The 25,599-nt window shown below is 46.5% G+C and overlaps 1 protein-coding gene across 6 annotated transcripts in view; it reads left to right on the top strand.

Annotated features, from left to right (window-relative positions):
• Window positions 1-25,599, top strand: part of ARHGAP22 (Rho GTPase activating protein 22) — a 176,583-nt gene that overhangs the window by 18,795 nt on the left and 132,189 nt on the right. Inside the window, exon 1 of one of the 6 annotated variants that reach the window (XM_086680230.1) lies at window positions 13,453-13,991. The exons of the other annotated variants lie outside the window; for them this stretch is intronic. Within the exon in view, the coding sequence (XP_086536356.1) occupies window positions 13,958-13,991 (34 nt within the window). The 5' untranslated portion in view covers window positions 13,453-13,957. Of the gene's footprint in view, window positions 1-13,452; window positions 13,992-25,599 lie in introns of those variants that run through there. 6 annotated transcript variants of the gene reach the window in all.

Genomic DNA, 25,599 nt, shown 5'->3' with positions numbered 1-25,599 from the left:
ACCAGAAATACACATGCCTACCCCAAATTAGGGAAATTCATTTCACACCGAGAATACACTCCAACCACTAGTCATTTCAGGAAGTGGTATTTTGTGATTGACTTGACTTCCTCTTAAGAAATGTGAGAGCAACCAGGTTCCTTTTTTCGGGATGTGCCTTCCAAAACATTCTTGCTGTGGCAGTTTCTGTGTTAACCCAGGCTCCCCCTCCCCCTGGAGACTGGACCGGGGCTCCTCTGAACCAGGAACTTGGTGATGAGACCAGATTCCTTTAGCAGCAGGGCCACTCTTTTGCTCCAAAGAGTTCTCAAGTGATAGAGGTGTCCCCTGACCCAGACAACAAGGGGGCTGGTGGGCTGTCTGTTGTTCAGTCCACTTTAATGTGTTTGGGGCAAAAGTGATACACCCCTCTCTCCACAACCAATCCCAACCTTCAACCAAGGTTCTGTTGCAGATTTGCCCTAGATGGCTCAATCGTTCATTCGATAAATAGTTATTAAGGTCTCTGGAGACACAAAGGTAGACAAGGGATGATGTGGTTTCTGGAAGAACCCAGAAGGAAACTTAAGACATGCTCACAGAGCTAATCAAAACTGCTACCATGCTGCCTTCCCTCACATTGCTACACAGAGGCAGATGCCAGGCTGTTCTGGCCAGAGCTCTGGGTGACCAGTTGGGGGAGATGGAGAGCAGCAAACATTCGTAAGGCCCCTTGGTCCATGGCCCAGATGGTCCATGGCAGGCCGTTTGAAGGCAGGAGGGGAAGGCAGAGCTCATAGTAGGAGGACCAGGCAGAACCAGGAAGTCCCCAGAGGTGTCCAGGCTAGGTCCGCAGGCCTGTGATCCCTGATGGGGCCCACAGGAGCACATTTTGCAAGTAACTACCTCAGGACCGGAGGCTTTTGCTCTTAGAAAGGGGGCTGATATGTTATCGAGCAGAGTCAGTATATTCTGAGAGTAAACATTGTGCATGAGGAAGGGGCAGAGAGACGTGCCACACATTGGTGGTGACGAGCCTACCCCCAAGTCAGCACAGATCTCCACGTTGGTCAGCAACGGATGGTGGCAGAGGAGTGGGGCTCCTGGACAGCAGGGCTCGAGTGTTTTCCGGGGCAGTCACAACATGTGGCTTCATGACGGTGAGCACACATGTGTGTGAGGGGGAACCTGTGGGCGTGCGCCAGTCTGCACATACACATGCACACGTGGGCGGGAAGTGTGAGACTGTGTCTGAAACTCAGCGTGATCGTGTGCTTGGGACAGAATGTGTGTGTGTGAGTGTGGGTGTGAGGCGTGTACGTAAGAGTGTGAGTGTGTATCATGAGTGTGCATGCGTGTATACGAGTTTATCATGTGTTTGAACGTGCATGTATGTGAGTGTAACATGCGCACACATGAGTGTAGGCATGTGTGCAAGTGTGTGTGTGTGTGTGTGTGTAAGTATATGCATGTGTGTGCATGTGAGCGTTTGTGCGTGTGAGCAGGTATGAGGACTGGCAGTTTCATATGTCTGCCTTCCCCTCTCACTAGATTATAGGCTCCTAAAAGCTGTAGCCCTGCTTCTCCAGTTACCTGTGTAGTAACTGGCATACAGGAGGCCACACACCTACATTTTGTGGGGGTCAAATATGTACCGAGCGTATGCTACCTGCTTTAAATCCTGATCTCATTTAATCTCCATCGCCACCCTGGGAGGTAGCAGTTGCTGCCCCCATTTCGCAGCCGAGGTGACTGAGGTACCGAGAGATGAAATGGCTTATTCAGTCCACTCAGCCTGAGCGTGGTGGGGCCAGATTTTGATCCCAAAACCCAGGCTCTGTCTGTTCAACCACATCACCTCCCATCACCCAGCAAACAGAAACCAAGAAAGAAAAAAAGGCTGATCGGGTGATAGAAGCTCATCGGAACACTGGGTCCGCAGAGGGTGGATGGGGGCCATGAGCCCTCGGCACTGGTATTCGGTGTGTGCCGAGCTGTAGCGGTTGCACGCTGTTCGCCACGGGCATGGCGAGTGTACCCGCCATCTCACTTCCTCTGAAATCACCTCCCCCCTCCTCTCCCTGTTGTATTTACATCAAGAGACTGCCTGCTGAGTAACACAGAGCTGTAAACAGAGAAGCCACATTTGGAAAAGCTTGAAATTCTTGACCAAAACACAAGACTCACAGAGAGGTCAAAGTAAACGACAAGCTAGCGAGCAAACTCTTTTAATGGTCAGTGCAAGGAAGCGTTACCTGCATCGGTAAGAACGTAAACTTCATTACAGCTATTCCTGAGGTTATGTAGTATTGCAGGAATATCCGTTACCTCCCGGTATGAGGATACAGCTCTCTGGGCCAAAATGTTGGGAAAGAATGAGCCAGGAATGCTTCTTCACAGAGTTTATTGGGTTGTCAGTGCACAGCTGGTTCTTGCGCATCATGACACAGAGTCGGATGCTTATACACACTCTGGTAACGTGTCCTTATATAGCGTTTGGCAGTTTGCAAAGAGCTCCCACATACGCAGCCTTCCTACCTTAGTATTGCCTGTTTGCAACGGTAGAAAAGAAATTAACATCTCCATTTGATGGAAGAAGGAACAGGTACAGAAAAGGTAAGGGACTCGCTCAGAGTAATTCAGATCAAGGCTGGTGGAGCCAGGAGTCACTCAGTTCTCTTGCTCTTCATCCTCTTGACTCCCCGCTGTGAGGGCTGTTTTCACCTGGCCACAGCAATCGTTTCCATTTTACTTCATTTGGAGCCTTAAACATCTCTTGCCTAGATCATTCCAATCCTCCTGCTCAATTCTTAGCCTCCAGTACTCGCAAGAGAGCCACCATGCACCGGCTGGGAGCCATGCTGTGGGATGAGCTGGCCTCTCGGGTGGGAAGATGGATGAACCCAGAAGCTGTGGGTAGAGACAAGGAGTGTTGCTTCCCCCACAGAGGTAGGGGACAAAGTGGTTAGGGTACAAAGTAGGGAGCCCCCCCTCTACCCGTCAACAAAGACATTTAGGACTAACTTTAACGTTGAAGTCAACATCCATGACGAGGCACCTCCCTGTGCTATGACCAAAATAACCACTGTGCTGGGGCTTGATGCCCAGGTTACATGTTTGGACTATTCTGGGTGCCTTGCAATTCCATATAAATTTTAGAATCAGCTTGTCAATCTCTGCAAAAGAGTCATCTGGGATTGTGTCAAATCTGTAGACCATTTTGGGGAGTATTGCCATCTTAATGTTAAATCTTACAACTAGTGAATATATGATATTTTTCCATTTATTTAGATCTTTTCAGCTAAATTCTTCTCAATGGTGTCTTCTAGTTTTCTGACAATAAGTGTTGAACTTGTCATACTGGATTTATCCCCGTATGTTTTGTTCTATTTGATGCTATTGTGAATGGAATCATTTTCTTTTATGAGTTCATTTTCAGATTGTTCATAGCGAGTGCGTAAAAATACAATTAATTTTTGTACGTTGACCCTGTTACCCTTCAATCTTGCCGATCTCATTTATTAATTCTAATAGTTTTTTAGTAAATTCCATAAAATTTTCTGTGTGCACGATCATGTCATCTGTGAACAGAGAGAGTTTCACTTCTTCTTTCCTAATCTGGATGCTTTTCTTTCTTTTTCTTCCCTAACTGCCTTGACTAGGATCTCCAGCACACTGTGGGCTAGAAGCAGTGAGAGCAGATATCCTTTTAAATCTATTGAGACTTGTTATGTGGTCTAGCATTTGGTCTGTCCTGGAATGTGTTCCATGTGCACTTGAGAAGAATGTGTATTCTGCTGTTCTTGGGCAAAGTATTCTATAAACGTCTGTTAGGTCTAGGTGGTTTGCAGTGTTGTTCAAGTCCTCAGTCCTGTGTTCCTCATTGCTGTTCTATCCATGACTGTAAGTGGGATGTTAAAGTTTGCAACTACTATTTTTGCACTATTTCTCTCATGAGTTTATTTTTGCTTCCTGAACTTTGGTGTTCTATTGTTAGGTGAATATATGTTTACAATTGTTACATCTTCTTGATTTATAGGCTCTTTTATTAATATATATTGACCTTCTTTCTCCCTTGTCATAATTTTTGTCTTAAAGTATATTTTGTCTGAATTTAGTACTCCACTCCAGCTCTCCTTTGGTTACTGTTTGTGCAGGATATCTTCTTCAATCCTTTTCCTTTAAACCTATATGTTGTCTTTGAATCTAAAGGACAATAGCCCCTCCTTACCTGTGGTTTCAGTTTCCCCAGGGTCAGTTACCTGCAGTCAACCGTGGTCTGGAAGATGATCTTCCTTCTGATATATCATTAGAAGGACAATAGTCGCCAAACCTTATGTCACATTGCCTATGTCATTCACCTCATTCCATCTCATTACAAAGGTATTTTATCATCTCACATCATCACAAGAAGAAAGGTAAATACAGTCTAACAGGATATTTTAAGAGAGAGAGAGACCACCTTCATATAACTTTCATTATAGTATGTTGTTATAATTGTTTTATTTGATTATTAGTTGTTGTTACTCTCTTATTGTGCCTACTTTATCATAGGTATGTATGTATAGGAGAAAACATAGCACATATAGGGTTTGGTACTATGTGGTTACAGGCATCCACTGGGGGTCTTGGAGCATATCCCCCATAGATAAAGAGGGCTACTATAAGTCTCTTTAGACAGCATATGGTTGATGTCTTTTTAATCCATCCTTTCACTTCAGACTTTTAATTGGAGAGCTTAACCCATTTATATTTAATGTTATCGCTGATAAAGAAGGATTCACTTTTGCTACTTTGCTACTTTTTTCTGTGTTACATATCTTCTTTGTGCCTCAAATCTTTAATTACTGACTTCTTTTGTGTTAAATAGATATTTTCTGACATACTCTTTTAATTCCCTTGTTGTTTCTCTTACTATGTATTTTTGGATTATTTTATTAGAGGCCGCATTGGGGATTACATCTTAATTTATGACAATCTGGTTTGATTTAATACCAACTTAATATCAATAGTATTATCAAAGTATCAAAAGTATTCAAAAGTATATCAAAAGTATTCAAAAGTATTCAAAAGTATATCAAAAGTATTATCAAAGTATCAAAAACTTTTCTTAGATATCTCTATTCCCACACGTGTACTTATGTGCGTGTTACACCTTCATACACTGTGTGCTTTATACACTGTGTGCTCATCAATACGAATTTCTCATTATTGTTTTACGCAGTTATCTTTTAAATCAGGTAAGAAAAAAAGAGAAATTACAAAGAAAAATACATCAGTCCTATCTTAAATATTTACCTATATATTTTACTGGTGTTCTTTACTTCTTGACGTGGATTTGAGTTACTGTCTAGTGTCCTTTCGTTTCAGCCTGAAGGAATCCCCACAACTGCTAACAGTTAGCTGTCTCAGCTTTGTTTATTTGCGAATGTGTTCATCACTCCTTCATTTTGGAAGAATAATTTCATCAGATATTGAACTCTTGGTTGACAGAGGTTTTGTTTTGTTTTGTTTTTCCCCAGCACTGCAGTTAAATATATCACCCACTTCAGGTTGAAGTAAGGTAGCGTGTGTGTACCAGATACTCAACAAAGGGTACACCCAGACAGGAGTTGGATTTTGAAACAGATAAGGGTGAAAAAAGTCTAGAAAGAAGTATGTCTTGGAATGGGGAGACCCCATCCAGCTGTGCCTTCTGGGTGAGCTGAGATTACTGTCAGTCATAACCCACAAGAGCCTCACCCAGGACACATGACGACAGGCTGCAGAAGACTGCAGCCATGGTTTGGAAGGACAGTCTGTGGTTTCCAGGCTGAGACATGCGATGATTAGCATGGTGGCATAATTGGGGAAATAAGGAAGGAAATACCGTCTGTGAGAGAACGGATACGGAGGAGATGCACCATCTGTGCTGAGTCAGGAAGATTAGGAAGTGAGAGAGGAGAGGAAGGTGGAAATATGGGCTGAGAGGCATGACATGGGCATCAGCTAGAATTCTGTGAGTTGCAGGTCACTGAAAGGCAACCGAAACCAGCTAAAGCCAGAAGAGGGAATTTATCAGAAGTATATTGGAGATTTATTTACAAAATCTTTTGGGAGCTGGAGAACTAGGTTCGCAAAATGGACAAGAAAGATTCGGGGGCTCCAAAGGGCCTAAAAGTAAGAAGCACGAGGATTGTCTTCTTGCAGGACAGTGTAAGCAAGATACCCCTGCAGGATATCTCCGCCATACTGGAAGGCACCATTGTCACAGCAGGACATTGTCACTGCCGCTAGGACTGGGAAGTCCATTCTAACCATCTCTCAGACTTTTTTGTGATACTCAAGATTAGATCAAAAACCAGGCAGGGGCATCTAATGGGCTGAGCCTAGGTCACCTGGCCACATCTGACTGCCTGCAGGGACACAGCAGATCCGTTCCTTACAGCTTTCAAAGAGGGAGATGGCGGGAGATTCCCCCATGATAGGAAGGGGCTAGATGTTTTGCAGCCTCAAAACAAGTTCCATTCCATCATTACAAATGAGGCGAAGAAAAGGTATAATTTTGAGAGCAGGGGAGTCTTGGGTAATTTTGTCAACTTGGAGAAAAGAGCCAGTGAGGGAAAGAGGGATTAAAGATGCAAAAGGAGGGCAAATGTCTAGAAGAGCAGATGGAGGTTCTGTGCCAAGGGGAGGGGTTGGGTTGCCCCGAGGAGAGGAGCAGGGGGCAGGGATTGTTGTGCAGGGGAGAGCCCTGACCTTGGGGAGAGGTGTGAGTTGAGAGAGAAGGCATCTGGGAAATTTCCATTCTTTCCATCTGTCCCAAGCCCTGACTTTCCACAACAAGCAGGTGTTTTCACAAGGGAGAAGACTTGTTTTCCAATAATGTGAAACTGACCAAAGTGGTGAGTCACCATTTTCTAAAATCTGACTCTTTGGAGAGGGGAAAGCATTTCAGACCTGCTTCCTTGAAGGACCCAAGTGAGGACAGTTTTTGCCATTTGGGCTTGGGCAGGCTGATGCTTGGGTAGGCAGTTGTCCTGCCACTGGGTGCCCCCCCCACCCCACTGCTTCAGGGGAAGGGTGTGACAGCTCTTTGGAACGTCAGTATACCATATTTCCAGGACTCAGTATACCATATTTCCAGGACTATTGAGGTCACAATTCTTTTTTCCTCTTAGCCCCTGCCACAAGCAAGAGCTCAGCACAGGATCCTGCCTGGCCCAAGGTATCAGACCTGTGGGATGGGATCCTTACTGTCCTGCCTGTAGTGCCCTAGGGGGAAACCACATACTCAGAGCAAAGCTGTCCCACTGTTAGTTCCACATACTCTCTAACAGAAGCTTCCCCTTCTAAGATACCCGCAATGAGACTTAGCAGCTCAATAAAATCTCTGTCTGAAAGCTTCCCAATTAAATGGGGAGCCCAGGAGACAGTTGGCCAAGTAAAGATTCTTAAGTGAGTAGTATTTGTCTGAACCCAACATTTACAGGGGCTTAAAAATGAGGCCTTTGAGTTCCATAGAAACCCCATGTGGTAGACATAGTTTAGCTGCTCAGAGCCCCTTCAAGAAAGGACTCACTGCCCAGGATCAGGGCCGCGGGGAGTGGGATCAGCTGACAGCCACTAGCTCTTAGCTCTTTTAGGGTCAGCCTCAGCTTTCAAGCCAACTTCATGCTGTTCTTAGGTGGCCCCCAGCCAACGACTATGCAAGGCAGCGGTGGCCTTCTTTTCTCGAGGTCCTCAGCCAATGACCCTGGAAAGTGGCAGTACACAGCCCTGACCACCTCCACCCAAAGCCAGACCCTTCTGTTGGGCCTTCTACTTTGGAGCTCCCCAGAGTGCTGGCAGAGACACTGACGTGGTACTCTGACACTCCCTTCCCACCCCACTCCTGAACACGTGTTAATTCCCAATAAAACTCTCATCTCAGCACCTGCGCTAGAGCTGGTATCCCACTCACTCATCCATCCCATACAGCAGCCCCCCCCCCCCCACCCCTGGACATTAGCTGTTACAAAGTTGAAGGCAATGTGGGACAAGTGCTACAATGGAGGTTGGAACAGAAGGCTGTGATGTCTGAACCCGCTCGGTCACCTAGGCCCCCTCTGCCCCGACCCCAGGGCTACAAGACTCCAGACACCGTGCCCTAGGCTGCAAGTCACAACTGAGGGGCTTTCCAAGCCAGGCCTCCATGTTCTGGTCTCAACCCTCTTACTCTGGCCTGGTGTGCCTGGGTGGTTTTACAATGCCCAGTCCTGGATTCTGCATCTTTGTCCTGATTCTCTGGCCAGGATCCTTGGGCACCAAAGACCCAGAAGAGTAGGAGTCCAGGGCTCTAGATCCATTCTGGGGGCCTGGGCTGTAGTGTGTGGCCAAGACTGAAATTAAAAGCCAAGCTAAACATCTGAAGGAGGCATTGGGCCAAGGACAGAGACAGACATTGGGCCTAAGGCAACAGGACTGAGGCCAGGGACAGTGGGCCACGCAAGACGCCCTGCTTTCTGGGACAGTGAGTCTTGCAACACCCAAGTGCCCATAGGCTAACCAAGGATATGTTCAGAGTACCAGCAAGGCAAGGCCACCAAAGTGGCAGAAAAGTTCACCTTTGATGAATCCCACACGATCATGCAATTAAAAAATCTAGAAAGAATACTTTAAATTCAGCATACTGTTAAGTTTTGTTTATAGTTTATATTTAAATTATGGGTTATAATATTTAAATTATGGGTTAATTTTTAAATTATGGGTTGGTCCTGGGTAATAATTATGGGTAATTTAAATTTTATATATTTAAATTATGGGTAAGGTCTTCATCAGCCCTGGCAAGAGGCCTTTTAGAAGGTTCCTGTGGCCTCAGGGATGGGTAATGAGAGAGATAGTAAAGGTGCTGAACTCTAACCATGGGGCTCTGAGCAGGGAAGGGACCCCGAAACAGGGTCCAAAAGGGTACATCCAAGTCTGGTAGGCAAAGAAGGGCAGCCAGAGGGTATATCTGGTGGGAAGTTCAGCTAGAGTAACAAAGGGGACCAACTAGGTAATGAGTCTCCCTTTCATAACCATCCAAGATATTTCGAGGTTGACAGTGGGGGCTTGGCCTCACTAGCCGTTCAAGGGCTCAGACTACAGGGCTTCTCCCTTCTCCTGCATGGACTTCCAAGATGGCGCCAGAAAAGGGAGCCGAGCACGGAGGAGTGTTGGGGCAAGGGGTCCTGTGGGCCACAACTAGAGGCGGCCGCATCACGTCCTCTCCTAAACAATGGCCAGGGCACAGTCACACCGAGTGCAAGGAGGCTGGGAAATGGAGGGTATCTGGGCATGCCCGTGAAGGAGGGGAGAACAGATCTGGTGGAGAGCTAGCATTCTCTGCCCGCAGCAAAGAGTCGTCAGCTGAGGCGGCGGCAGGCACGGAGTCAGCAGGGGAGTAAATGGTCAGAGGTGTGCTGGCAAACACCTAACAACCGGCTGCCTAGAAGGAAACAATGTTAAGTCCTGATTGATAACGTTTACTGATCTTCTTGATGTAAATACTCCCACCACCACCAATTTCAAACTACCAGCATGATTGCTGAACACGGAGTTGCCAAGGGATGTGAGTAGCCCTGCAATATATAGATCAATTGAGTTCTTCATAGAATCAGAACCAACAGGAGATACAGATAGATAGGTAGATAGATAGATAGACAGATATAGATAGATAGATATAAAATGTATTATAACATATTTATAACATATCTAAATATATATAATATATTTATATGACATACAAAATCGACCCTCACAATAGTATTTTCACCATGCATTTATAAAAGGTGCAAATAACCTTAAGAATGTAGACACTATTGAAATGTGGGAACATAATTAGGAAGTGATGTGTGTTGAGTGTGTATTCCCTTTGTTTTTAATATAATTTAGTTCGCTGTTTATAAAATTAAGCTTATAACATGTAATTTCTAATGATGTCTGTTAAAATTGCCAAATTCCTGAAAACTTAGCTATCAGCTCTCACTGGCTTTTGCTACTGGCCAGCTGGTCCAGCACACCACTGGGATGGACAGGAGTGACGTGCCAGAGAGCTGCAGCGTCAGCCTCCTGGCAACAGGGACAGAGAGCACTAAAAGCAGGAAGTCAGGGGACACTGGTGCTGGTGACCGCTGCGCAGGCATCTCAGACTCTGCAACCGCGGTGTTTTCTCCTTCTGCCTCCAGAAGAGCACACTCTGTCCTCCCTACAGCTTCCGGAACAGGGGAGCAGGGTTCTGCTATCCATATGACATCTCGGTAAAAAATAGAGAAAGGCTCACCCTCCTGCCAGCAGATCCCTCGAATGGCGCTAGAACACAGAGCTTTGCCAGCAGAGCCCAAACCCAGCCCTACTCCCCCCTCTACTGGACACCGTTATGCAGTGCACAGGCCATACAACAGTACCTGTGGCTCTGTGTGGAATGGAGCAGTCTCCCGGTGAAACTTGGGATAGAGGCCCCTTTCCATTTTCTGAGTGGGAGATTGGCGAAATGTGTCCCTCCCTGAGAAGACTCCCTTGGGATGACAGCAGGCAAAGACTGCCTCTGGTGTCCCCAAGCTCACAGATGCAATTATCTCCTAAAGTAGTGGTTCTCAACCCTGGTCACATGTTGGATCACCAGAAGAGCTTTTACAACTCCCAGTGGCCAGTTTACATGCCAGACTATATAGGACCCAATGGCAGATGGGACACAGGTGTTAGTTTTCAAAGCTCCCCAACATGCAGCCAAGGTTGAGAACCACTGATGTGAAGCCATCTTGGCTCTGGTCAATGACACTGGATTGGGTGACCACCTGACTGAGAGGTGTGCATTCTAGCGGATGCCTTTGAAGAGTTCTACCCTCCCAAACCTCTCCACTCACCCTTCAGCGCCTAGCCACGTCTGGCCCACAGCAGCATTAGGAAATGCTGAAATGATGCACGCCAGGGAACTGGAGAAGGGACACCCAGGACCACTGGGGCAGGGGCAGGGCAACGGGAAAGAGGCCATCTCTCTGTCTCTACTTCTACGTGAGGCCTGTATCTTTCTGCCTCGGTCTCAGTCTCCTGCCTGTAAGTCAGGGAGTAGTCTGTTCCTTCAAACAAAAACTTATGCAAGAGGTCACCATGTTCAGCAGATCTCCTTGCCCCATTCGTGTCCTCATCCCACCTTCCCTCCTTGAAGCCTCAGAGGGACCTAGGGGATCCTAGGGCCCTGTGGTACAGGCTTTGTAAACAGCAAGAAGGAGGGGACACTAATGTCCCTTCCAGCTGGACTCTATGGATCCCCTCATCCAGAGGAGTCCTGGGAACATGGTCTGAGGGCAGAGAAAAGGAAGAGCTATGTTGTCCCCACCCCACCCCTGTCCCCCATCATTCTCAGGTGCACAGTCCAGAGTAGCTCTTGCCCTGGTCCCAGCTTTACTTCTGGGTTTGAGCCCAGAACCTCTGTGGTTTTGTCTGAATCCAACACTGATCCCAGGAAAATCAAGAGGGTGAGTCCAGCAACTTAATGTCATTGGGGGAAACAGCTGCACAGGAAAAGCACCCGGGGGTTGATTCTTAACCAAAACAAGTGTGAGTGGACCCAAACTGAATCCTCAGGGCATTTTCGTGCCTCTAGCTTGGAGGACGTGGTCCAGGCTGCATTACTCACAGGGCTTCATGATTGCTCAAGACGTTGTCACTGACCACGGGACCTTACCCTGTGACCCTGATGTCAACATGAGATTTTCCAGATCTGTATCCTCCCCAGTGCTCCCCAGTGGCCTCTGTCCCAGCCTGACCCGGCCTCTACCTGGTCTGAAAGGAAAAGGAGGGCAATTCCATCATTCAGTGGTGTTTCTTGGATCTGTCCCCCAAGCCAGTATTCCTCATAGAGCTTGTGGCCTGAGTCCAGCCTGAGGCTCAGGGCTGGGAGTGCCGGAGGGATGTTGGGCAGTCTGGGAGACACAGATAAGAGCCCTGGGGAAGTGTTTAATGGCTCCTGCTGGTGGTAGAATCGGGAAAGTTTTACAGGGAACTTGCTCAGAATGATCAGGCTTGTGTAACTGAAACCATGAGACAGCACACTCCAGAGAGAGGGAGACGCTAGTGCAAAGGCACAGGGGCACACGGGCTGCACGTGCACATGGCTGTGTGTGGTAGCATGCCCAGGAGATAGGTCACAGATGAAGGCATGGGCAATACCATGAAAAGCCTTGAATATTATATCAAAATACTCATTCATCTCTTCTGAGGGGTGGCCGAGGGCCAGAAAAAGTTGACTTCTTGCTGAGTAAGACAGCTTTGTCTCCAGGCACTCTGCTTTCTCCCTGCAACCTGGCCTTTGGACCTCCCACATCCTGGTGAGTCCTTGACCTCTGCAATCCTCTCCTCCTCTCTGTAGGCCAGACTTGTCCTCTCTAGCACGGATTGCTGCAGGGCCTCCCAGTAGACCCCTAGCCCCCAGAACTTCTGCCCATCCAGGTGCCAGAGTTGATTCCACATTAATAGGACATTTGGGGTTCAATAGACATGGGGGCACTCTGAGGATCAGGGAGGGAGCATGGCTGTTCCAAGCAAAGTGGTCATCATTGAGACCCCTCATCTTCAACTGTTACAAGGTCCACACAGCACTCAGGCTCAAAAAACAAACACAAAAAACAAAAAACCCAGCCCCAGGCACAAATGCCTAACCTCTCATGGGGTCATTTAAGGGGCACAAAGGCTGGTCCTCACCATCCAACAAGTTCCTCGAGGGCTCTCAAGTCAAAAACTGCTCACACGAACTGGTTGGAATTTAGGGATTTAGAGAGACTGGCATCATAGAAAACTATCAGCTGTAGACACACAGCCCTGGATTCACATTCCCATCCTGACTGTATTGTATGACTTTGGGCAAGTTGTTTAACATTTATGTGCCTTATTTTCTTTATCTGCAAAGCCACGACAATAGCACCTGCCTGGGAGAATTTGAGAAGTATGTGACATATTGAATAGAAAGCACCAGCCTAATGCCAGACACATAGTAAGCACCTAATAAATGATAGCTGTTAGTGTGACTGCATTTCTTGGGCACTCTTGAGGCTCTTGAGGCTGAACTCCCCAGAAGCCCCGCTATGCATTCTTTAGAGTCGTTAGTATTAAACAGTTAGCAGATTCACTACTCAGTGAACAGTTTTTGAGATCCTACTAAGTGCGGGCCCTGAACTTCGTGTGCATCCTGACTCCTCTCACTTTGTTAAGGCAGCAGAGACATTCCTAACACGCATCCCTCTGCTTGCTGGGCCCATCCAGTAAGGATGTGAACACCGCCCAGGCTGCAAGCTCCTTCTAAGACACGCCTGTCTTTCACAGTTGAACCTTGAGTTCCTAAACCGCCTGCAGGGAGACATCAGGCGGAGCAGGTCCCATTAGACGGACCTGCCCGTTCCCCCCCAAGAGCGCTGTCCCCGGGGACCTAGGCAGGACAGGCAGGCCTCGGCGGGTATTCCCTGCCTCCTCTCCCCTCCGCCAGCGCGCGCGCTGGACTGGCCCTCCCCGCGCAGTGGGCGGATCCGTCGGGAGCCGTCCGACCCGCCCGCGGCTGGGCCCCGGCTGTACCGCCCTCCAGCTCGCGGACGCGCCCCGCCCGTCCGCCCGCGGGGAGCCCAGCCCCACGCGCCGCGCCGGCTCCGGGATGAGCAGTGCCGCGTGCGCCCAGGGGCCGAGGGACAGCCAGGCCGCCCCGCCCTGGCCCCGAGAGTGATCAGCAGCTGTTACCGAGCCTTTTCATGGTTCGCTTGGATGGGAATTAATTCTGGGATGGATAAATAATGCATTGAGGTTCACGTAGTCCAAGGCAAGCCTTCGGTCGGGAGCAAAGGAGAGGGAGCCAAGGGAGTCTCGCCGGTAAAGCCAAGCAGCCATGGGGGCCCGAGCGGGGCAGGAGGGGCAACTGGGCAAGAGGAAGAGAAAAGGCAAGTGGATGACAGCATGATCGGCACAAGGACGCTGGCCTGGCGGCTTCTGAAATATGCTGAGCCCAAAGATCAGGCAAGCCAGGAGGGGTAAGTCCAACTTCCTGGGGCGGATCTGGGCACAATGTGTGTCTCTTGGCTAACACGTGCAGACACTTAGCCGGCTGCCACACTGGGAGTCAGATGAGGCAGGCATTCCAAAGGCATCTTCCTGACGGACATGCCTTCCCAATGAGGCTCCTGGGGTTTGTGGGGGTCAGACCGGAGACTGCAAAAGGGCAGTAGCCATGTTAGTGCCCAGTGGATGTTCAGCCCTCATCCAGTATTCTGTGTTTTGCTGAGTTCCTGGGTGGCTCAAAGTGACCAGGTGACAAGTTGGTGAAAACTTTATTCCTTTACTAAAAAATGCAGGACACTCAAGATTTGCCCTAGCAGCCAAGACAAAAGTGGCCCTCACTAGGGAGGGCCGTATCCTGGTTTCTGGAGACAGCCAGGTCCAAGTGAGAACCCTCATTCCTGTGGCCTGGGAGGGTGTTCTGTAGAGCCTGAAGGAGCCACCTGGGCTGGGCTGCAGGAAGCAATTCCTCAGGCAGGTCCCATGGGGAGAACTCCTAGGAAGCTGCACAGCCTGGAGATGAGGGTGTGAGGGCAGAAACTTAGAGATAAGTAAGAGATGGCAGTCTGGAGAACCTTGCAGGGATGATCTTGCAGGACTCGGCCACTGCCCCAGCCAGCCCATGTCCCTGCAGAGTGGCCTGGAGACTCAGGACAAGTCCCAGGACTAGGAACAGCATCTTCCTAGGGATAGCAACTTCTTGGCCTGAGTGTCATTTTAGATGAGAACATCTATCATTTTTTTTTTTAATTTTTTTTTTCTTCAACGTATTTATTTATTTTTGGGACAGAGAGAGACAGAGCATGTGCGGGGGAGGGGCAGAGAGAGAGGGAGACACAGAATCGGAAACAGGCTCCAGGCTCCGAGCCATCAGCCCAGAGCCTGACGCGGGGCTCGAACTCACGGACTGCGAGATCGTGACCTGGCTGAAGTCGGACGCTTAACCGACTGCGCCACCCAGGCGCCCCGAGAACATCTATCATTTAAGAAAACAGAATGTGCCTGAAAAGGTGGCCAGTGTTTGGGGAGGACTGAGCCTCCCTTATGAGCAATGACGATGAGGACAGGTGGTTTGGAGGTGGGTCGAATACCTGCCTGGGGAGCTTGGAAACAGCGTATCTCTCCCCATGTGTGTGTGTGAGTGACAGGGACCCTCCAGCCCCCCGTGAACTCACGGGCAACACACCCATCTCATTAGCTTCTAACAGATGACTACTGGATAGGCTGGCCTTCCAGAGCGTGGTCACAACTGTCAGGACTCTTCCGAGGGGTGCTCCAAATGGATGATAACCTGTGGACCCTGGTGGGCAAAACAGGCTGTGCGTGGCTCTGCTGAGGGGTGGGAGTGCAATCTAGTGACCAATTAAAGGGTTGGGCCAGGCCATGCATGCACTTTGAGAAAACTTAAGTCTGTCCTCCCACCTGTCTAATGTGCTAGCCACTGGCCAGATGTGGCTGTTGAGCCTTTGACATATGGCTAGTCCAAATTGAGAAAAACACACACTCGATTTTGATGACTTGGCAGAAAAAAAGAATGTAAAGTATCTTAATAATGATTATATTGAGTACATGCTGAAATGACAACATTTTGGATATATTGGGTTAAATAAAATACAGCATTACATTTAATTTCACCCGTTTTTTTTTTTGTTTTTTTTTTTTACTTTCTTTTAAAGCAGCCACTAGAACATTTACAATTACAATTGTAAATCGTATATGGCTCACATTATATTTCTATCGCACCGTACTGGTCTAGAAAGAGATCGGGGCTTCAGCAAAGGGGCTCTCAGGAAGCCAGCCTTTGAAATCCCGAACTTCTTACAGAGTTGTCCTAGGTCAGAGGTTCTCAGCCAGGAGTGATTTTGTGCCACCCCGCAGGGGACCTTTGGCATCGTCTGGAGACATTTTTGGTTGTTCCAAAATGCTAAGGTGGAGGGACACTCTGCTGGATGATATTATCTGGTGAGATATGTTAAAAGATGACTCTTATGGTACCGCGTGTCAGCTAACTACTTACCCACAAACATGTATGATCATAAACTATGATAAGAAGCATTCTAAGAGCATATACTACAAACGTAGCATCCAGAGGAAATAAGTGGTACTTGGGCTGTAAGCTGGGAAATGACAGGGAAGTAACTAGGCAAAGAATGGTGGAAGGTAGAGGCTGCCTTCTAGGTGAGGAACAGCATGGTTAGGCGCTGTGGGAGGGGAGGGGCACACAGGAGTAGGAGGCTGAAGCTGGGGGCAGGGAGGGGCAGCAGGCACAGCATGAGGCCAGAGACCAGGTCCGGAATTGGATGATGCAGGGTCAGGCTTTCAGTTTGTTAGGGAATAACCCCCCCTAAGGACATTTCTGGAGCAATACAGACCAGAGTGTGTGTGTGTGTGTGTGTGTGTGTGTGTGTGTGTGTGTGTACCTGTGCACACCTTAAAGAAATTGGGCTGTGGTAGAAAGAAGAACTCACATCAAAATTCATCTCCATTGAACCTATTCGGAGCTGGGCAGGATGCATGTTATAAACACAGCAAGCATAGTATGCAAATCACAGCACTTGATATCCAGATATTGCCTTGTCCAGACTGCTCCAGACTGTTGGTATTCCAGATGCCCTTCCAGGCTGTGCCACTATGTGGGTACACTGGGTTGCATGAAAAAAAATGGGGTTGCTTTTGGGGATAGTTAATAAAATCAGCCTCAGCCAGCTCAGAAGCCTCTGGGGTCTGGCCAAAAGGCTGCTCTGCAGAGCGGGTCTTCCCAGGCACCCTTCTTCAGAGTCAAGTGGGCTGTTAACTTCCTGGCAGGCCCCCATCCAGGCCAGCCCTGTTGGCAAAGGCTGCCAACACCTGAAAGCTGTCCTCAGGTCTTTTTCCTATGGAGGGGGAGACGTCAAGATTGAGAACCTCTGAGGGAGTGCCTACGGTCACTTAACCTGCATATAGAGCTAAGTTTGGTCCTCTGTCATGCCCTGACGGAGCTCACTTTCCAAGAAATTAGAGGCAGAAGAGGCAGATGTCAACATGGGACACACACACACGCACACGCACACACACGCTTGCACACCGGCATATACGTAAGAGGACAATAATAATTCATAAAATAGAGAGGCACCCAAGCTAGCTGGAAGAGGCTCTAAATAGGCCAGTGTATTCAAATATTGTGCTTAGTTTTAAGTGCATCACACAATTCAGACTGACTTCAGGAAAGTTGTCCAGATTGGCTCAAATCAGCATAATGTGGCCATTAATACAGTATGTGATTTTAGCTTGCCATTGCTTGCTTAGGACCAGTTCAGACTCCTCCTAGCTAGTCATGGCCTGTTGAAGTGAGCCCAGGCTATTTGGAACCGGGGGTGGCTCCCTGCTCCCCGCCTGGCTCCAGAGGTCCCTTCCAGGGACCCTTCCCTGTCGCCTTGCCCCAGCAAGCTTTTCCTCCCCTGATGCCCATTTCCATATTCCCAGAGTAGGAATCGAAGAGAGAGCTTACCCTGCCCTTGCCACTTTTCCCAGAAGAAAAATAAGATAAATTCACTAAAACCCCATGAATGTATTACGTATACAGTGGAGCAAGTCACAAGTCTGTGTGTTTTGTGACACTAAAAGTTGCCATTTCTTTTTCAAGACAGAAAATAAAAGCATAAGGCAGGTGCCTTCTCCTCTGGGAATAGGAGAGGAGGAGCAGCGGAACCTCGTGCCGTAGCTCAGACCCACTACCACATTCTGTGCACGCTCCCTCCTCTGCTCACACAGCCCCTGGGAACACCTGGTTAGAACCAGGTCTGTCTCCCCACCTCTCCAGCCGTAGGCAGAACAGAGCCCCCAAATACTTGACCGCGATGCAGCCCCAGCTGGCTCCAGACAGTTCGCCTTTCTGAAATCCCACTGTAATGGGGCTTGTGTCTTCAGATATCGGGATGTTCTGTCGGTCTTGCTCGAGGCTTGTTGTTCTGGCCTTGCCCAGTTTACTAGGATGAGGGATGGGACACAGACCTGTCACTTTACCTCCCAAAGAGCTCTGGACTCGGCCTGTCTCACTCATCCTCGTGCCATCACCCACCTGCAGCCGTCGTCATCTTTCACCTGGACTATACCAATAAGACTGCCTCACTCTCACCCACCTCATCCATTCTCCACTTCAGAGCCAGAGCTATCTTTTCAAATGTATATCCAGCCATAAACTCACCTCCGGCCTCTTCCCCTAGCCCCAGCTTGGACTTCTGCATTGCTCTGTAGGTTAAGAGCCAAAGCCTTTACCATGGCCCTTTACCATGTAGTGATTCTTACAGTCTAACCAGTGGCCACCCCTCCAGACTCCTCTCACTGTCCAGGCTCCAGCGACATTGGCCTTCTTCCTGTTCCTCAACTGTCCCATGGGCCTCCTACCACAGGGCCTTAGCACGCCATTTTCTCTGCCTGGAATGCCTCTCCCTTCTCTCTCTCTGTCTCTCTGTCTCTCTCTCTCTCTCTCCCTTCTACACGCACATGCACACACACACACACACGTAGGCATACACACACACACACACACACACACACACACACTCCTGGACTCCTACTCACCCTCAGCTATCGATTCAAATAAGGGAAGGGAAGTCCTCGCTTGAGGACTTGAGCCAGGGAAGTCCTCCCATACTCTCCAATCTCAGCTAGGTCCTCTGCTGCATGCTCTCCTTTCTTTCTTTTTTTTAACATTTATTTAAATTCAAGTTAGTTAACATACAGTGTAGTATTGGTTTCAGGAGTAGAATTTAGTGATTCATCACTTACATATAACACCCAGTGCTCACCCCAGAAGGTGTCTTCCTTAATGCCCCTTGCCCATTTAGCCTACCCCTACCCAGAACCCCTCCAGCAACCCTCAGTTTGTTCTCCGTATTTAGGAGTCTCTTATGGTTTGTCCCCCTCCCTGTTTTTATCCTGTTTTTATCTTATTTTTCCTTCCCTTCCCCTGTGTTCGTTCGTTGTGTTTCTTAAATTCTACGTATGAGTGAAATCACTTGGTATTTGTCTTTCTCTGACTTATTTTGCTTAGCATAATACACTCTAGTTGCATTCATGCTGTTGCAAATGGCAAGATTCCATTCTTTTTGATGGCTGAGTAATACTCCAGTGTGTGTGTGTGTGTGTGTGTGTGTGTGTGTGTGTGTGTGTGTGTGCGTGTGTGTGCCACATCTTCTTTACCCATTCATCAGATGGTGGACATTGGGCACTTTCCATTAATTTGGCTATTATCGATAGTGCTGCTATAAACATTGGGGTGCATGTGCCCCTTTGAATCAGCTTTTTTTGTATCTTTTGGGTAAATACCTAGTAGTGCAATTGCTGAGTCATAGGGTAGTTGTATATTCAACTTTCTGAGGAACCTCCATACTGCTTTCCAGAGCAGCTGCACCAGCTTGCATTCCCACCAATAGTGCGAAAAGGTTCCCCTTTCTCCACATCCTCACCAACACCTGTTGTTTCCTGAGTTGTTAATTTTAGTCATTCTGACAGGTATGAGGTGGTATCTCATTGTGGTTTTGATTTTAATTTCTCTGATGATGAGCGATGTTGAGCATCTTTTCGTGTGTCTGTTAGCCATTTGGATGTCTTCTTTGGAAAAGTATCTATTCGTGTCGTCTGCCCATTTCTTCACTGGATCATTTATTTTTTGGGTGTTGAGTTTGGTAAGTTCTTTATAGATTTTGGATACTAACCTTTATCTGATATGTCATTTGAAAATGTCTTCTCCTAGCCCATCGGTTGCCTTTTAGTTTTGTTGATTGTTTTCTTCGCTGTGCAGAAGCTTTTTATCTTGATGAGGTCCGAGTGGTTCTTTTTTGCTTTTATTTCCCTCGCCTCCAAACATGCTCTCCTTTCTTTACAGCATTTACCTTGGATTAGAGTTGTACGCTTCCAGGTGGGATTTTCTGATGGCTATCTGTCACTCCACTGGACTGTGAGTGTCCTGAGGGCAGGAACCGTTTCTGGTTTTGAATATCATTATACTTCAATGCCAGGCATCTGAAGGACACTAAATACATATATTTTGAGTGAATGAATGAATGAATGAATGAGTGGTAGAGAAAGCATTAGTCTGGGAGGCTGAAGCACTCTGCCCTAACTGATCCGGGTCCTTAGGAAAGTCAGCCCCTCCTGGACGCCTGGGTGGCTCAGTCAGTTAAGTGTCTGACTTTGGCTTAGGTCATGATCTCACAGTTTGTGAGTTTGAGCCCCACATTGGGCTCTCTGCTGTTAGGATGGAGCCCACTTCGGATCCTCTGACCCCCTCTCTCTGCCCCTCCTCTGCTCATTCTCTCTCCCTCTATCTCTTTCAAAGTAAATAAACTTAAAAAAAAAAAAAAAAAAGGAAAGTCAGCCCTTCCTTTGACTGACTTATACGTTCAAATATTTTCCCAATTTGTTGCTTGCCTTTTACGTTTATATTAGGTCTTCCCCCCAGATATACGGAAGTTCTTAGTTTTTATGTGATCGTTCTGTCAATATTTTCTCTTAGAGTTTCTGCCTTTGTTTAGAATATTTCAGAATAAAATTGATGTTGCTATTAAAGAGGCTCTTTCTTTTAGAGGAAATCATTAAACTAATGAGCCACGCTACAGCAGCTTTAGCTATCTTTGTTAGCAAGCGTATCAATGTCTTGGGAGCCTTGATGAATGTGCAGAGCCTGGTCAGTACTTTGGGGATGGAGCGAGAGAGCTCTATGAAATGAAGGACTTTCAGTGGCCTCATTGTTCTCGATTCTCCCCACAGGAAAGTAAGCCAGCATTTATTGCGTGTCCTCCAAGCTCGAGGAGTCTCCACTACACTTACGTAATTCTCATAACTATACTATGATGAGGCGTCAGTGCTCCCATGTTAACAGATGTGGAAGGAGAATCACGGGTGCCCTGCCAGCAAGTGGTGGCCTTGGTATTCATGTCTGTCTGGTGCCGAGGCTTCTGACCTCCCTCCCCAACCCAGTGTAGGGATCCACACCACCCAAAGACCACTGAAGGTAGCACTGCCTGTCCCCAGCGGAGCTATAGATTCTTTGAGTAATAAGATGCAGTGATTTATTTTTATTTATTTTAATTCCAATGTAATTAACATACAGTGTGATATTGGTTTCAGATGTCCAATACAGTGATGCAACAATTTTATAACATGACTCAGTGCTCATCACGACAAGTGTCCTCTTAATCCCCTTCACCTATCATCCTTTCCCCTCACCCACTTTTCCTCTGGCAACCACCAGTTTGTTCTCTATATTTAAGAGTCTGGTTTTTTGCTTGTCTCTTTTTTTCTTGGTTCATTTGTTTTGTTTCTTAAATTCCACATATGAGTGAGATCACATGGTATCTGTTTTTCTCTGATTGACGTCTTTCCCTTAGCATTTATATACTGTAGTTCCATCCTTGTTGTTGCAGATGGCAAGATTTCATTCTTTTTTATGGCCGAGTAACATCCCATTCTTTATCCATTCATGTATCGATGGACCCTTGGGTTGCTTGCATATCTTGGCCATTGTGAATAATGCGGAAATAAACACAGGGTTGCATGTATCTTCTCAAATTAGTGTTTTTATTTTCTCTGGATAAATACCCAGCAGTGGAATTACTGGATCATAGGGTAATTCTATTTTTATATTTTTGAGGACACATCACGCTGCTTTCCACAGTGGCTATACCAGTTTGCATTCCCACTAACAATGCATGAGGTTTCCTTTTTCTCCACATCCTTGCCAACACTGTTTGTCTCTTGTGTTTTTGATTTTAACCATTCTGATGTGTGAGGTGATAGCTCATTGTGATTTTGATTTATATTTCCCTGATGAGTGATGTTAAGCATCTTTTCATGTGTCTGTTGGCCATCTGTATGTCTTCATAGGAAAAAATGTCTGTTCATGCCTTCTGCCCATTTTTTTATTGGGTTATTTGCTTTTTTGGTGTTGCCGTGATATTTTTAAGTAGATGCCCACAGCCTATGAACACATGGAGACTGAATTTAGACAATTGTTGGAATATTTAAGGTTGAATTAATAATATGTAGTAGAAAACTAAGCAAAAAAAAGACAGTTATGAATCCAAGGAAAGCAAAAAGTGATGTGTGCAAAGAAAAATTATTACAGTATACTACATAGCTCAATTGGGACTATCAATTGCACAGTGCAAATTAACAATGCAAATTTGGCATGTTGATCAAACCAAATTATAATATAACTATATTGGGAAAATGGAGTGGGTGCATATGTCTGGTAGGGACAGGAGAGTGAAAGAAATAAAATCTTCACTTTCCATAGCAAGAAGACAGCAAATAATAGTTAAAAAAGAAAAATCACGAAGTGACTTGGCGTGAAAACATAGGTCAGTGAAACAGGATAGAAAGCCCAGAAATAAACCCAAGCATATATGGTCAATTAATTTATGACAAAGGAGCCAAGAATATATTATGGGGAAAAAACAGTCTGTTCAATAAAGGGTGTTGGGAAAACTAGACAGTCGCATGCAAAAGAATAAAACTGGACCATTATCTTATACTATGGAAAAATCAACTCGAAATGGATTAAAGACTTTAATTAAGACCTGAAACTATAAAAACTCCTAGAAGAAATCATAAGTGGTAAGCTCCTTGACATTGGTCTTGGTGATGATTTTTTTTTAATTTAACACCAAAAGCAGAGGGAACAAAACCAAAAATAAATGTGTGGGACCACATCAAACTAAAAAGCTTCTGCACAGCAAAAGAAACCGTCAACAAAATGAAAAGGCAGACTACAGAATGGGAGAAAATATTTGCAAATCATATCCCTGCTAAAGGGTCAATATCCAAAATATATAAAGAATTCACACAACTAAATGGCAAAAAAAAAAATAATAATAATAATAATAAACCCAAACAATTCTATTTAAAAATGGGCAGAACTGAGTAGACATTTTTCCAAAGAAGACATATAATGGCCAACAGGTACGTGAAAAGGTGTTCAACATCACTAAGGCGAGGGAAATGCAGATGTCACAGTGATACGCCACCTCATGTCTGTTAGAATGGCTATCGTAAAAAAAGTAAAAATAGAAAAAAAAGATAACACGGATATATTATCTCAAGTGAGATATCTCAAGGGAGAAAAGGAAACCCTGGTGCACCATTGATGGGAATGGAAATTGGTGCAGTCACTGTGGGAAACAGCATGGAGGTTCCTCCAGAAATTAAAAATAGAACTGCCATATGATCCAGCAATCCCACTTCTGGGCCTATATCCAAAAGGAAATGAAAACAGGATATCAGCAGGATTTCTGCACTCCTATATTCATTGCAGCATTATTTATAAGAGTCAAGACATACAAACAACCTTAAGTGTCCATCAGGGGATTAGTGGACAAAAAAGATGCGGTGTATATATAGACACAATGGAATATTATTCAGCCATGAGAAAGAAAGAAATCCTGCTATTTGTGACAAAATAGACCGATCCCAAGAATGTTATGCTAAGTGAAGCCAGACAGACGAAGACAAATACTGCACAGTATCACTTCTATGGGGAAACTAAAAATGGCAAACTCCTAGAAACAGAGAGTAGAAAAGTGGTTACCAGGGACTGTGGGGTAGGGGTGGAGGTGTGAATAGGGAAAGTTTACTAAAAGGGTACAAACTTTCAGCTATAAGATGGACCAAGGTCTGAGGATCTAATGTAAAACATGGCGGCATCGTCAGTAACACTATTTGTATAATTGAAATTTGCTAGCAGAGTAGAGCTGATATATATCCCCCCCACCCCACCAAAAAAAAAAAAAAAAGATAAATATGTGACGTGATGGATGTGTTCATTAACTAGATGGGGGAAGTCGAGAAAATAAAGTGTCAATAAATGAATACTGTTAGAAATGAGAGGTAAATACCAAAAAGATCAAACTAAAAAGGATAGAAGTGACTGCCTCTGGGGGGTTGGGGAATGGAAGGTGATGGAAGAACAGGAGACTGCCAGGTTTCACACCACGGCTTGTAGAACTACTTGAGATGTGGTTGAGGAGTGATAGCCCAGAGGTCACGTAACCTCGCACCCGTTCGAACTGGAGGATTGCTCTCAAGGGATGACCATGGGGTTCACAGACCTCTGGTGGCTTGGTTCTGAATGTGAGCGCTTGGTTCTGAATGGTGTGGCCTTCCAGGATATGCCCGTGGTGACTCCATGTTGCCCCCTGCCCAGGCTCGTCAGCAGAAGACTCCCCAAGACAGAACACGGTCAGGGCCCTGAGAGTGGGCCGGCAAAGGGACAGTAACCTATTTAAGTGATGCAGTATCTGGCATTGTCTGAGACTCTGAGAGAGGGATCGAGGGCTAGGAGTGGGGTCAGGGAGGTGGTATATGAGAACACTTTCTGGAGAGTGGGACCAGGGTGTGGGCCAGAGCTCCGGCGGGGACTGGAGGCCTCACAGACAGTAGCCTGTGGTGCAGAAGGGAGGCCACGATAGACTCGTCCAGCAGTCTCCTTGTCCTAGGTCAGGCCCTGGACCCACAGCTCACAGCTGTCACCTTCCCTAAGGGTTCAGGTGCCCAAGCCTAGACGTTCTCCACTACTGGCTGGGTCTTCTACCCCACACAGAAGCCTGGATTCTCTCCTGTCTCTCCCTCTGGAAGTTTTCTCAGAACTGAAATGAAATTGCAGAGGCCCCCAGATGAACCAAATGTCTAGGACAAGCTCCAGGCACCTGGTCAGACGAAATAAAATTCCAATTTGGGGATCTTTGAACAACAGTGGCCTCAAAGGACATTGCAGCCAGATTTTTTGAATACTGTTTATTCTAGGATTTTCATTGTTCATTTCCAATATTTTCCTCGTTTTTAGAATCAAAGCGTAATTTATGTACAGTAATATGTGCAAATCTTAAGTGTATAGATCTGACCACCACCCAGATCAAGATACAGAGTCTTTCTTCCTTTCTTTCTTTCTTTCTTTCTTTCTTTTTCTTTCTTTCTTTCTTTCTTTCTAGTTTGCTTGCTTTCTTGCTTTCTTTCCTTTCTTTCTTCTTTCTTTTCTTTCTTTCTTTCTTTCTTTCTTTCTTTCTTTCTTTCTTTTGAAAGAGAGTGGGAGAGAGAGCAAGCAAGGGAGGGGCAGAGAGAGGGCAAGAGAGAAAGAATCCCAGGCAGGCTCTGAGCTGCCAGCACAGAGCCCGATGTGGGGCTCGAACCCACAAACTGTGAGACCATGACCTGGGCTGAAACCAAGAGTCAGACGCTTAACTCAGTCTTTCTTTTAACCTCAGAAAGTTCCCTCCTCTGTTCCCCATACCGCCTCACCTCCTCACAACCAGACAGACACTCTTCCAATTTCTATCACCATGGAGTGGTTTTGCGTATTCTTAAATTTCATGTAAATAGAATCATAGGATATGACTCTCTCGTTACTGACACATCAAAGGCCACAGATAGCCTTTCCACTTTCTTCTTTAAGGAAGGAAGGAAAGTCAGAAAATGTGTGTTGAGTGTTCAGAATGTGCCTATGAGTCAAGGGAAGCAGAATAATTTAAGTAAAATGCTCAAAATCACACAACTAGTAAGATCCAAGGCAGCTTAAACACAGGACCCTGAGGCTCAAGAAGGCTCCTT

The sequence above is a fragment of the Puma concolor genome, chromosome D2 (genome assembly GCF_028749965.1).
Source record: "Puma concolor isolate L17-30 chromosome D2, mPumCon1.1.hap2, whole genome shotgun sequence".
In the NCBI taxonomy this organism is placed as follows: Eukaryota; Metazoa; Chordata; class Mammalia; order Carnivora; family Felidae; genus Puma; species Puma concolor.
This window is presented reverse-complemented; position numbering and strand designations above follow the sequence as displayed.